General features: G+C 43.2%; 1 protein-coding gene across 1 annotated transcript; it reads left to right on the top strand.

The window, feature by feature from the left end:
• Positions 1–1461: 1461 nt before the first annotated feature.
• Positions 1462–5234, top strand: LOC132592981 (vomeronasal type-2 receptor 26-like). The gene is made up of 3 exons (XM_088654782.1): positions 1462–1602; positions 2713–2839; positions 4321–5234. Exons 1-3 carry the CDS (start codon positions 1462–1464, stop codon positions 5232–5234), a joined length of 1182 nt encoding a protein of 393 aa, XP_088510908.1.
• Positions 5235–13903: the final 8669 nt, after the last annotated feature.

The following is a 13903-nucleotide window of genomic DNA, read 5'->3' as shown; positions in this document are numbered from 1 at the left end:
GCCCAATGTCTCCCTTGGGTTCCACATTTACGACAGCTACTCTGATTCAAGAATGACCTATCGAAACACCCTGGACCTGCTTTTCAAATCAGATCAGGTTGTCCCTAACTACAAATGTGGCATCCAGGAAAATATAATTGGAGTAATCGGAGGACTTAGTTCCTTTACTTCTTCAAGCATGGCAGATATCTTGGGCCTTTACAAGATTCCACAGGTAGGATCTGCATATGAGGGCAATTTGTCCCATTGTTCTCCCCTTTCTTTCCAGGGCAATTTGAGTACCAGTTGATGAAGAAATATAAAAGGAACTGTGATATTTGGAGTTGCATTTCATTACAATATGTGTAACTACCTAAGAGACTTTCTCAAAACAGCTTTGGGAGGAATTAACTGTTAAGATACCGCTCATGAAGAAGTACAAGTCAGGAGATGGCAGGGATAAGAGGTGGTTCAACTGCAAGTACTTCATGGCTTTTACAGATGCAATAAAGTTAGAAACTTCTCACAATATTAATACCCAGAGGAAACTCACTGTATTTTATTGTTACTGAAAAGCTGTCCAAAAGTGTTTAAATTAAAGAGATTAAATTGCCTTGTAAATATTCTAAATGAAAAAGTACAATATCAAATAAAATAAAATAAAATAAATGAGACTAGAATGAGGAAAGGAGCAAATAGATACTCCTTTCCCATTCTCAATTGTCTGGATGTTCCTCTCTTCTTGCAGTTTTCATATGGCTCGTTTCAACCAGCAGTGAATGATCTAATCACTGGTCCCTCCTTTTATCACATGGTTCCCAATGAAGGCCTTCAGTACCAGGGAATTGTCCAATTGCTTCTCCATTTCAAATGGAAATGGATCGGGCTCATTACAAATAGTGATGAAAATGGGGAACAGTTTTTGAAGATAATGGAGCCATTACTCTCCAGGAATGGAATCTGCTCAGCATTCACAGAAAGAGCTGCAGATTATCCACATGTTGCCACACTAAATCAATTTAAGAAGTATGGGGAGAGTATTTGGCCAATCCTCGGTGTAAGCAATATCAGTGCTGTTGTCGTACATGGAGAAATTTCATCATTTATGTGGTTGGCCTGCATTATAGGGTCAGCCAGAATAATGCAAGGACTTTTTCTTGAATATAAAAAAGGCTCTCTGAAGCAAAAGTGTGGATTACCACAGCTCAAATTGACTTCACATTAACTCATTTTTTCAAGTTAATAGATATTGAAATTCAAACTTTCAATGGTGCTATCACCTTCTCAATTCATTCAAAGGAGCTACAAGGCTTTCAAGAATTTGTTCACACTATCCACCCTTGGTCAGAGGAAGATGGTTTTATCAAAACTTTCTGGAGACAAGCATTTGGTTGTTCATTTTCAAGCTCCCCATCCATCCCTAACACATGTACCGGGGAAGAGAAGCTGGAGAGCCTTCCTGCACCATTTTTTGAAATGAGCATGACCGGCCACAGCTACAGTGTCTATAATGCTGTCCATGCTGTGGCACATTCCTTACATACCTTGCAGTCCTCTAGATCCAACCACAGATCAATGGAGTTCATGGACACATTGTCTCATTGGAATGTAGAACCCTGGCAGGTAATGTTTCATCACAAGCCCAACTCAATTGTTAATACCCAACCACAGGGCAATGGTTTGGCATGCAGTTGCCAAATGCCAATGACCAATTTCTCTTCCATGAATTCTTGTTCAATGTACTCTGAGCATTACCACCATGGATAAATGTTACTGTTGTTGTTTTAAATCCAACTGGAAGTTATTCAAGTTTTTCATAGAAAACAAAACAATCAACCATCATGTCTACATTGAGCACAGTTCTTAATGTTTTGCCACACTGTGATCTATCATAATGGCATAAGTCTGGAATTCATGAATACTTTGTCTCGTACAAAAAACAAATATAAATTCATGAAAGAAAATTACAGCCACACCTCAGTTTAAGAACAGTCCTGTTTATGAAAGATTTGGTTTATGAACTCCACAAAACTGGAAGTAGTGTCCCAGTTTGTGAACTTTACTTCTTTCTAAGAACGAAATCTGAATGGTGGAATGGCACCGGTAGCATGAGGCCTCATTAGGAAAAGCGTGCCTAGGTTTAACAATGGTTTCAGTTTAAGAACAGACTTCTGGAATGGATTAAGTTCGTAAACCGAAGCACCACTGTATTTGAAAAATTCATGTTGAATATTTCAACACCTTAACAATACTTTGGTTCTGTCTATCTCTCCACCTAGCTGCACTCAGTTCTTCAGAGGATCTCATTCAACAACAGTGCTGGAGATGAAATTACATTTAATGAACATGGAGAATTGGTAGCTGGATTTGATATTGCAAATCTGGTCACTTTCTGAAATAACTCCTATGTCAGGAAAAAAGTGGGAAGGCTGGAATATCAGGCTCATCCTAGCCAAAAGATAATCATTAAGGAAGATGGGATAAAATATCACAGAGGATTCACTCAGGTGGGCAATAGCAAATAATAATCGTCAGGTGGGCAATAACAAATCATCATCATCAGGAAGCCATTTCTACATTAACATTTGCTTCCACTTTATGTGTCACCTTTAAATGTAAGGATCTTGGTATTCCATTCCATCTGACTTCTCTTTTTAATAGCACATCTTCTGTTATTAAATAAATTCTGCAAACTTTTTCTAAATACTAAACTGTTCCTATATCTTTGGGTAGGTGCCACCCCTTTCAGTATGTAATGACATCTGCCATCCTGGTTACGGGAAGAAAAAGAAGGAGGGAAAGAAATTTTGCTGCTATGATTGTGTTCGATGTCCAGAAGGAATGATCTCAAATGAGAAGGGTAGGGCATGTTATCTTAAAATATGCTAAACGATCCATTTTATCGCAATTAAATGTGAGCAGCTTTTCAAAAGTTTGTTGTCATTAATCTTGTCAGTTTCTTTCTTTTTTTAAAAAAATGAATTTATGTATTGTTCTCATTGTTTTCATAGTTACAATTATACTGAGGAGTTGGGGACAATCATAGTTTTAAGCCGTGTATTCATCCAGTTCCTCAGCCGGTTAACATGACCATACTTTCTTCTCACTCACTGTAAAAAGTTGCAATATTGACCTTCCATCAAAGCACATGATGTGATGTGAGCCAAATATCAATTTTCTTTTGTCAGCTATTTAAGATATTTATGTAACCTTTTTTTGATAAAGAATACTATGGCTCATGTGCCCCTTGGCTGAACTTTCCTATCGAAATCTCCACATATGCTGCCAAAAAATTAATGCACCCATGGTAATATGAGAGTATAGAAGTAGTGTTATTCCATATGGAACCCTTAAACAATAGTTGGATAAATGATCATTTCCAGAGATGTTAAAAGCGAAGTATTGTTCATGAATTAGATTAGTGGTATGAAAGCAGTTTGACTAAACTGCAGGAGGCTGTGGAAGACAGGAGTGCCTGGTGTGCTCTGGTCCATTGGGTCACGAAGAGTCGGATACAGCTAAATGATTAAAAATCAACATGAAAGTGGAGCTGGAAGTCTGTGAACCATTATATGACACAAGGAAAGTATAACAACGGATAAAAAAAGTCTGAAAGACAAGGGAAGCTCTAGAGTGGGAGGGAACAGAAATAGAAGTATCTTTTTTAAAAAAAGAAAAAGAAAGAAGTTGTTTGGAGAGATGATGAAGGATACCAACAAATGAACTAGAGTTGCTCCCAAGATCTGGATGACTGCTGGAATGATTCCCACATTTCAATGTTTAGGATTAGGAATTATTTTTAAATTGTGATTTTGTATGTTAGGGTGAGGGACCCAGGTGGCGCTGTGGGTTAAACCACAGAGTCTAGGGCTTGCTGATCAGAAGGTCGGCGGTTCGAATCCCTGCAATGGGGTGAGCTCCTGTTGCTTGGTCCCGGTTCCTGCCCACCTAGCAGTTCGAAAGCACATCAAAAGTGCAAGTAGATAAATAGGGACCACTCCAGCGGGAAGGTAAATGGCGTTTCTGTGCGCTGCTCTGGTTCGCCAGAAGCAGCTTTCTCATGCTGGCCACATGACCCGGAAGCTGTCTGCGGACAAACGCCGGTTCCCTCGGCCTATAGAGCAAGATGAGCGCCGCAACCCCAGAGTCGGACACGACTGGACCTGGTGGTCAGGGGCCCCTTTACCTTTATGTTAGGGTGAATTTGGTCAGAATTTTTTTAAAGCTTTCCTTTCTTAAAAATTTCATTCCTTAAAAAAATCATTTTGTGATAAGATTGTTCTTAATCCTGAAAAAAATCTTGATTGTTCTTAGTGCATCATAATTGATTTACATTTTCAGATGAAGAAACTTGTGTCAGTTGCCAAGAGGATCATTACCCAAACAGAGGGCAGAATCAATGCATCCCTAAGATCCCAAACTTCCTTGCTTTTGATGAAACGTTGGCCATCATTTCAACTATCTCTGCACTTTTGTTGTCTATAGTCACAGTTCTGGTGCTGGTCATCTTCATTAAGCACCGGGATACTGCCATAGTCAAAGCCAACAACAGAAGCCTCACCTATATTCTCCTCACTTCCCTCCTCCTGTGTTTCCTCTGCTCCTTGCTGTTCCTTGGAAAGCCTATTGAGGCAACCTGCCTTCTCCGACAAACTGCTTTTGGTATCATCTTCTCTGTGTCCCTGTCTAGCATCTTGGCCAAAACCATCTCTGTCGTTTTGGCATTCATGGCTACCAAACCAGGATCCAGGATGAGGAACTGGGTGGGGAAAAGACTGGCTTATTCCATTGACCTGTTTTGCTCCAATATTCAAGTGGGCATCTGTGTTTTATGGCTTGCAACTTCTTCTCCATTTCCAGATTTGGACATGAGCTCAATGACTGATGAAATAGTTGTGTTCTGTAATGAAGGGTCTGTCCTCCTGTTCTATTGTGTTTTGGGCTACATGGGCTTCCTGGCCATTGTCAGCTTCATTGTGGCCTTCCTAGCCCGGAAATTACCTGATGCTTTTAATGAAGCCAAGTTCATCACCTTCAGCATGCTGTTATTTTGCAGTGTTTGGGTCTCCTTTCTTCCTACTTATCTGAGCACACAAGGAAAGTACATGGTAGCTGTGGAGATCTTCTCCATCTTGGCTTCCAGTGCTGGATTACTGGGCTGCATCTTTTCCCCCAAATGCTACATCATTCTGGTGAGACCTGAGATGAACACCAGAGAGCAGCTAATACAAAAAAAATGTATAAACAGCAGATGAAATTCTCTTTCAATTTATGAAAAAAATAAAACTATTTCATTCAATTATTGTAGAGACAAATTGTTCCATGACAGAAATTGTTCTTTCCCCTTAAATTCAACCTGATTGTTGCAAAGCCTGAGTTGAACAACAAAATGTGCCTTTCATCATCTGTAGCTTCATTTATGTTATTTTCATTCTACATAGGATTATGAAAGAGATGTGAGGTGGGACCCTGCAAAGGAATGAATTCAGTTTTTGCATCAGGAGGCTTGCTACTGTGGATGCATAACAGCGACCAAAAGCATTGCAGAAATCATTCTCTACCATGTAGTTATCAAAATTACATAATAATAATAATAATAATAATAATAATAATAATAATAATAATAATTTATTTATACCCCGCCCATCTGGCTGGATTTCCCCAGCCACTCTGGGCGGCTTCCAACAGAAACATTAAAATACACTAATTTCTTAAACATTAAAAGCCTCCCTAAACAGGGCTGCCTTCAGATGTCTTCTAAAAATCTGGTAGCTGTTTTCCTTTTTGACATCTGATGGGAGGGCATTCCACAGGGCAGGCGCCACCACCGAGAAGGCCCTCTGCCTGGTTCCCTGCAACTTGGCTTCACGCAATGAGGGAACCGCCAGAAGGCCCTTGGAGCTGTACCTCAGTGTCTGGGCAGAACGATGGGGGTGGAGACGCTCCTTTAGGTATACTGGTATACTATAATCTGCCTAGAGCTCTAGTAGTCTGTTCTGTGTAGGACCACCTGCTACAACACTCAGTACCTTTAGATGCCACCAAGAACTGCACTTTCCATCATATGAATTATACTACGCGAGATATTATTTTGCTCTTATGTCACGAGGATTATTTTGAATGACATTAACGGGCCTATATTGCAAACCTGCCATTTGTTCTTCTATTAACAATGGCATCTAGCTAATATGTGACTGTTTCAATTAGTCTGTGTTTTAATGGGAGAGCTAGTGCAATGTATCAGCTGTTAGCATTCCATAGCCGGGGCCCAGATGTGAGTCTGCCCCATGCAGCTAACAGAAGCCAGAGCACACCTGGCTACTGTGAGTCTGGGAGTGCAGCGAATTGCGAGTGCCTTCAGTTTGAAGAACAACACACAGGAATCAATAAGTAGTGTCCAACTACTTTATTATACAGAGAGAGATGCAGCGTAGCGTCTGACATCTTGCATAGCCGAAAGAGAAAGTGTACACAGTACAGTGAAAAACATCATGTGAGCACCAGGAGATAAGGACTTCCTTTCTCCTGGGAACAGACCCAATAACATCACTAGCCTGGCTCAAGCTGCTTAGCTGGCCAGTGTATAGGAATCCCAACATCAGCATGGAAAGCTGGGACTGGACAAATCTGGAATAGACTTTTCAGGTTGCTGGGATAATGAAATTATAGTGAAGATGGAAGGAGCATGGGAAAGTGATGCAACCCAAACTCAGCTACTTTGAAGGTGGGTGGTATATAGAAATTAATCTAAAATGAAGGAGTGGGGGGTCTAGTGACTGCTGAAGAATCCAGCGAGTCTCCCCCTCTTGCTGTGACAAGCTCCCTTCCCCCTGCTTTCCAAGAATGCACAGAGTAATGAGGAGATCAGAGACGTATGCAGACACAGTTTGGTGTGTGGGAAACAGCCAGGCAAGGAGACAACTTAGAAAGCATGGAAGACGGCACCATCTGTCCTGGCAACTGCTTCATAGGGGCAAGACCTGCTGGGCAATGTTGCTGAGTTGTTTCCTTGAATAATAAAGTTAACTTCACTGACAACTGGCTCTGCTTCTTCCTGATTACCTGCATCTGACTCCAACCCTGACAATATTGTACAGTATGTGATCAGATCATAATATTATGGTTTGAGCTCAAGATCCAAATTTGTCCATTCTTATGAAGTACAAGTCTAAATCCACTGAGAACCAGTGTGGTATAGTGGTTGGAGTATCAGATTGGACTTAAGAGACCAGGGCTTGAATCCCAACTAGACCATGAAGCTCACTGGGTGACCTTGGGCTAGTCACTGCCTCTCAGGCATCCCCAAACTTCATCTCTGATCACTGGTCCTCTTAGCTAGGGATCATGGGAGTTGTAGGCCAAAACATCTGGAGGGCCGCAGTTTGGGGTTGCCTGGTCTAACCTAACTCACAGGATTGTTGTAGGGATTAATGGCAAAGAAGAGAACCATGTACACAACCTTGAGCCCCTTGGAGAAAAACAATGAGATATAATATGTTTTGGTAATCGTAACCTAGCTTTTACCATGGGTTTTATTAGGTTTAATAGGTTTTATTGGTAACCATATTTGTAATGTATTTTTGTTGGTGTTTGTCCTTTTGATGCTATGGCCTGTTGGCTACGCAAATAAAGTTTGATTTGATTTGTTGTGGTAATCACATAATGAGATAATCCTTTGAAACACATACTCTTTATTTTGGATATGGGCCTACGTGGAGATATATCTGTGCCAATATCTATAGAATAGTTAGCAAGCAGCAAACATGCATGTCACTTCCTCTCTTCAAATTAAATAGAATATAATATTAATAAATAATAATAATAATTTATGCCCCGCCCATCTGGCTGGTTTTCCCCAGCCACTTTGGGTGGCTTCCAACAAAATATTAAAATAGAGTAGTCCATCAAACATTAAAAGCTTCCCTAAACAAAAGATACAAGAAGCTTTTGACAAGTTGCTAAAACAGATTTGCTACTTGAGATTAGTTTATCTGGCAACTACGTGGCCTTACATCAAAAGCCAAAACAATGGGCCAATGCTGCCAAAACGTGCAGAGTTCAAATGTGACACAACACAGGCAGAACACGAAGGCAAAGAAATAACCAAAGTCTAAATGTATTTACAGGAAATAAGGTGAACGCAAATTACATGCGATACAGGGTGGGTCAGCAATGACGCGACAGACAGGTTGCCGGCGTTTAGGACCTGTTTCACCCAGTATTGGGCTTCTTCAGTGGTATATTCTTCTTTCTGTTAATTTAATACATTCAAGTTAAGTTCGTTAGTATTTAAACAAAATATCTAAAATGGTGTTTGGACAAACGAATACTTACAGTGAAAGTACAGTTTCTTATTTAGGCTTAGGCCACAGTGTTTTCTTGCCAAGTTGAGTGTATCTACACTTGGGCAAAAAAAATGAAAGACACAAATACAGGATGGGAGACACCTGGCTTGAGTGCAGTACATGTGAAAAGGATCTAGGAGTCCTGGTAGATCACAAACTTGACATGAGTCAACAGTGTGATGCAGCAGCTAAAAAAGCCAATGCAATTCTGGGCTGCATCAATAGGAGTATAGCATCTCTAGATCAAGGGAAGTGATAGTACCACTGTATTCTGCTCTGGTCAGACCTCACCTGGAGTACTGTGTCCAGTTCTGGGCACCACAGCTCAAGAAGGATACTGAAAAGCTGGAACGTGTCCAGAGGAGGGCAACCAAAATGGTCAAAGGCCTGGAAACAATGCCTTATGAGGAATGGCTTAGGGAGCTGGGTATGTTTAGCCTGGAGAAGAGAAGGTTAAGGGGAGATATGATTGCCATGTTCAAATATATAAAAGGATGTCATATAGAGGAGGGTGAAAGGTTGTTTTCTGCTGCTCCAGAGAAGCGGACACAGAGCAATGGATTCAAACTACAAGAAAGAAGATTCCACCTAAACATTAGGAAGAACTTCCTGACAGTAAGAGCTGTTCGACAGTGGAATTTGCTGCCAAGAAGTGTGGTGGAGTCTCCTTCTTTGGAGGTCTTTAAGCAGAGGCTTGACAGCCATATGAAAAGAATGCTTTGATGGTGTTGTGACGAGTATAGGGCTCCGTTGAGTTGTTTATGACTCAATTAGGAGCCACTAATTATCGCCCAGCGCGCTTTCTCTAGCGCTTCTGCTCCATAGACCCGGGCTGGCAGTAAAACACACACAGCAGAGTTCTTCTTCTTCTCACACAGCGAAAGCTTGTATAGCCGTTGGATAAAAAGCCTCTTAAGAACACACAGAGTCCAAGGTGTTCTAATAACTACTTAAGTTTATTCTAGAGAGTAAAATAACAAACAACCTGGTGAGAGCGCAGAAATCTTGCGACCGTCTCCCAGGCAGAAACGAAACCAACTGAAACATACAGAAACACTTCTGGTACATTCTGTAACATGATATTCCTCAGTGGTCAGGTGCTACAGTACACAGTTAACTCTTTGGTTACTTGTTACTCCTCACACCCCCTCTCACCTGAACACTGGGGATAGCGGGTATCCAAACTTACCCCAAAACCAACCCTTCACAGAATTCCCCATGCCGTTGGAAACTCAAGGGTTTTGTGAACCCATCTGCTAGGTTCTCCTGGCTTGGACAATACCTCAACTTCACCAAGCCTACCTGTATGCTCTGACATACGTTTCGGAAGCGGATGTCTAAGTGTTTGGTTCTGGCCTTGAACTGTCCAGACTCCGCCAGTCTCAAAGATGGTTGATTGTCGCCCCAAACAGTGATGGGCTGGCTACAATCACCCCAGATTTCCTGGACCAAACATCTGTAGTACTCCAATTCAGTGCATGTCGCAGACAACGCACAGAATTCGGCTTCCGTGGAAGACATTGCTATTAGGCTTTGCCTGCGCGACCGCCAACCAATCAGGGCATTTCCAAACTTGACTACCAAACCAGTCACTGACTTCCTGTCCTCCTGATTGGCCCAATCAGCATCTGCAAAACAAGTGAGTTGTGGCTCACCTTGCGCTGACATCTCCAAACAATACTCTTTGGTCTCCTGCAAATACCTAAGCACTCTCTTAATGCCATTCCAAGCATGCACGCTAGGTTTCGATGCTTCTCTACTGAGCAAATTGACTGCAAAAACAATATCTGGTCTGCTCCATTGTGACAAATACAACAGACTCCCTAGCGCTGACTGAAACACTTCAGGACTCTCAAACGCTACTTTGTCCTTCACTTGTGACTCTTTCACAAAGTTTGTCTCCATGGGTGTTCTGACCCCTTTACAGTCAGACATTCTGAACTTCTCAAGCAAATGTTCAATCTTGCCTTTCTGACTGAGCAAGAAACTTCCATCCTCAGTTCTGTCTATCTGCACACCTAGATAAACATTCACTGCACCTAGATTCTTGAGTTTGAACCTCTTGCCTAGCTCTTTTGCAAACTTCTGCACTTGCATCTGGCTCTTTGCTAAGCAAATCAAGTCATCAACATAGACAAGCAACAGTTCTTGCTGTTCTCCTTCACCTCTGAGATACAGACAACTGTCAGCTAGACTCTTCCTGAAACCTAGGCTCTTCAAAACAGAATCAAGACATGAATTCCAATTTTTAGCTGATTGCTTCAGACCGTAGATCGACTTGTGCAGCTTCCACACCTGACCTGGCACGTCACTCTCAAACCCTGGAGGAGGCAACATGTACAACTCCTCCTGGAGGTCAGAGTTCAAATACGCGGTGTCCACATCAAAGTGGTTGACCACTAGGCCTCTCTGCGCTGCAGTCGCTAAAAGCATCCTGAAAGATTCCGCTCTCGAAGTCGGACTAAAGACATCTGTGTAGTGGATTCCTTTCTTCTGAGTAAAACCTCTAGCCACTAATCTAGCCTTGTACTGAGGCTCTCCAGTCACTGTGGGTTTCAACCTGTAGACCCACCTACAACTGACTGCTTTCTTGCCTTCTGGCAGCTGTGTTAGGCTATACACACCAAGAGATTGCATGGAGTTCAACTCTTTCTCCATTGCAATTTTCCACTTCCTAGCTTCCTCCACTGACAACTGTTGCACCTCTTCAAAGCTTTCAGGCTCACACACTGCTAGGTTCGCCCATACACTGACCGCTGAAAACCTTTCAGGTGGTTTACCTTTCGTGGTGCGTTTTGAACGCCTTGGTCCCACATCTTCCCCCTCTAAATCCGAACTGCTTGTCTCTGACTGTGGCTCTCTCGGACTAGCAGCACTGTCAAGAGACCTACTACGCTTTGCAGCCCCCTCTGGGCTTGCTTTGGGTGAAGTGGGTGACCTACCACGTTTGCTGTACTTCCCAGGCTTGACCTGGGGTGAAGTCGGTGCGCTTCTGACTACTTGCTTCACTTCCCTAGGAGTTACACCACTTGGACCAGCTGCCTGACCTGGATCTGGTCCTGCAGCACCTGGAACTCCAGCATCAGCTACCTGAGTTTCCTCTTCCTGATCAAAACCTGAAGACCAGTCAAGAAGAACTTCGGGGTTAGCATGAATGCGTCTCCAGCCCTCTTGTTCACAGAACGTAGCACTCCTGCTAATGTGAACGCGGGTTTGGTCCCCCTCTGCTGGTACAAACCTCCAAGCCTTTGAGTTTGGTTCGTAACCACAGAAGATCATTTTTCTGGATCTTGATCCTCCCTTTCTGCGCTTCTGCTTTGGAATTAAAACCCAAGCCTCACACCCAAAAGTTCTGAAATAGTGCACCTTCGGAACTTTGCCATACAACATGTAGTAGGGTGTGTTGTCCACAACTGAATTAAAAGCGCGGTTTGAACAATAATTCACAAATTTATAGCATTCCCCCCAAAACTTCTGGGGTAGTCCTGCATCAAACAACGTTGCCTCCACCAGTTCAGACAGCGTTCTAAATTTCCTTTCAGCTAAACCATTCTCCTGTGGACTAAAAGGAGCGGTTTTCCTGTGCCTAATTCCCTTGCTGCGGAAAAACCCTTGTAGTTCTGCACTCAAAAACTCTCCTGCCCTGTCACTCTGAAAACACTGGACAGTGACGGAGAACTGCAGTTCTACTTCGGCTACCCACTCTTTTATTACTTTGGCAGCCTCCCCCTTCTCTTTCAGTGTTATGACCCAGGAAAAATGGCTGAAATCATCCAGAAGACACAAAACATATTTTGAACCACCTAAACTTGACGTTGACATAGGCCCAGAAATATCCATGTGCACTAACTGAAATGGTTTTGTGCTCTTCCTCTCAGACCTAGGATAAGAGCATCTCTTCGTCTTCGCTTTCGCACATGCGCGGCATTGCAGGTGTTTTTGACATGGCTTGAACCTGCAACCTTTGACAAAATCAGGGGCTTTTTTCACATAAGGAAAAGACATGTGACAATATTTTCTGTGCCAAGCATGAATACAATCCTTATGGATAGCGCCCTCTGTGCCCTTTGGGGTATTGGCACTTTTAGCCTGAGCATCACCAGTGTTACTTCCACCTGCTTGCCCCCTCCCATGTAGGACAAACAGACCATCAGACCCAACAGTAACGCTTACCAGCTCAGCCCCATCTCTGGCAATTTTGCAAACACCATTGGCAAAACTTATTTCAAAGCCCTCACGCAATAAGCAAGACACACTTAAAAGACCATTCTCCATGCCTGGTACAACATAAACATCAAGGTTAGTGTCTAAGCATTGCATATAAAAAACACCCTTGCTTTTAATTGTTCCAGAAGAACCATCAGCAAGATGCAGGCTCTTTTCATCTTCAAGTGGCCTGCAGTTCAGGATCTGTCCTGAAGGCGGTACAAGATGATGGCTGCTGCCTGAGTCGATAATAAAAGTGAAACTGTCCTGTCCTCTGTTTCGAACCGTTGCTAAGGCAGCAGAAAGATGGCTGACAGGCTTATCTGGAGTTTTCCCACGTCCTCTGCCTCGGCGCTGCTGGCTGGTCCCACGACCACGTCCGCTGGGTTGCCTGGCACCTGGCTGAGTGACCTTGGCTGCTTCCGGAGCTGGGCAAAATCTCGCTACGTGCCCCGGCTCCTGGCACCGAAAACAAAGCCTTGTTGCGCACGCACTCACAGTGGATTCCTCAGTGCTTTTTACTGCACCCCCACTGGCTTCTCTGCGCCCACGGCCCCCCTTCTCAGCCGATTCTTTCTGGCGTCTCTGTTCCTCATCCGCCAAACGCCCAGAAACGTAAGCAATCGAGAGTTCAGCTTCAGGCATGGTCTCAAATGTTAAACACAAATGTTCATAGGCGTTTCCCAAACTAGACAGCAAAATATAAACTTTTTCCTTCTCTTTGAACACAATCTCATGCCGCTGCAGCTTATGGAATGCATCAATCACATTGGCAATGTGCTCCTTAATGGGTTGCCCTGGTCTCAGTCTCAACTCAAAGAGATGCCTCATAGCATGCAGCTTAGCTCCAGCTGTTTTTCTCTGATGGACCCTTTCCAAACTGTCCCAGGCTTGCTTGGCATTTTCAGCATTTTGCACATAGGGCAGTTGCGTAGCATCACAGCTCATGGCAATGGCACATAAAGCCTTATTGTCTTTCCTGGTTTCTGCTGCAAACCTCTGTGCTTCAGCTGCTGAATTATCAGCGACAGGGGTTGGAGGATTTAACACACAAGTCCACAAATCCTTTCCCAGCAACCACATTCTGGCCCTTTCTCTCCACTCTGCATAGTTATCGCCATTCAACCTCTGGAACGGTACGACAAATGACTCCTGTAGCTGCTCCGCCATCTTGTCCACCCCCGGGCTCCGTGTCCGTGTACTCACTCAGAATAGCTCACGTTGCTCCTCCGGGTAGACTGCGGATCCCAGCCTTCTGGTACAGGGTCTTTCTGCTAGCGAGTGCATCTGTTGATTGCCGACTGCAAGACAACAGGTTTCTCCCAGCTAGCTCTTTACACCGGCTTTCTCCAAGGCTTTTACAGCTGCAATCA

This window comes from Zootoca vivipara, chromosome 12 (assembly GCF_965207765.1).
Source record: "Zootoca vivipara chromosome 12, rZooViv2.hap1.1, whole genome shotgun sequence".
NCBI classification, from domain to species: Eukaryota; Metazoa; Chordata; class Lepidosauria; order Squamata; family Lacertidae; genus Zootoca; species Zootoca vivipara.
The sequence above is the reverse complement of the archived record's forward strand: the minus strand, read 5'-3'. Positions and strand labels throughout refer to the sequence as shown.

Bases quoted from the DNA above. Each gene is read 5' to 3' on its own strand.
- LOC132592981 (XM_088654782.1), top strand. From the start codon at position 1,462: ATGACCGGCCACAGCTACAGTGTCTATAATGCTGTCCATGCTGTGGCA. The intron at 1,603-2,712 runs GTAATGTTTCAT...ATCTTTGGGTAG, and splicing joins GGAATGTAGAACCCTGGCAG to GTGCCACCCCTTTCAGTATG. The intron at 2,840-4,320 runs GTAGGGCATGTT...TTACATTTTCAG, and splicing joins AATGATCTCAAATGAGAAGG to ATGAAGAAACTTGTGTCAGT.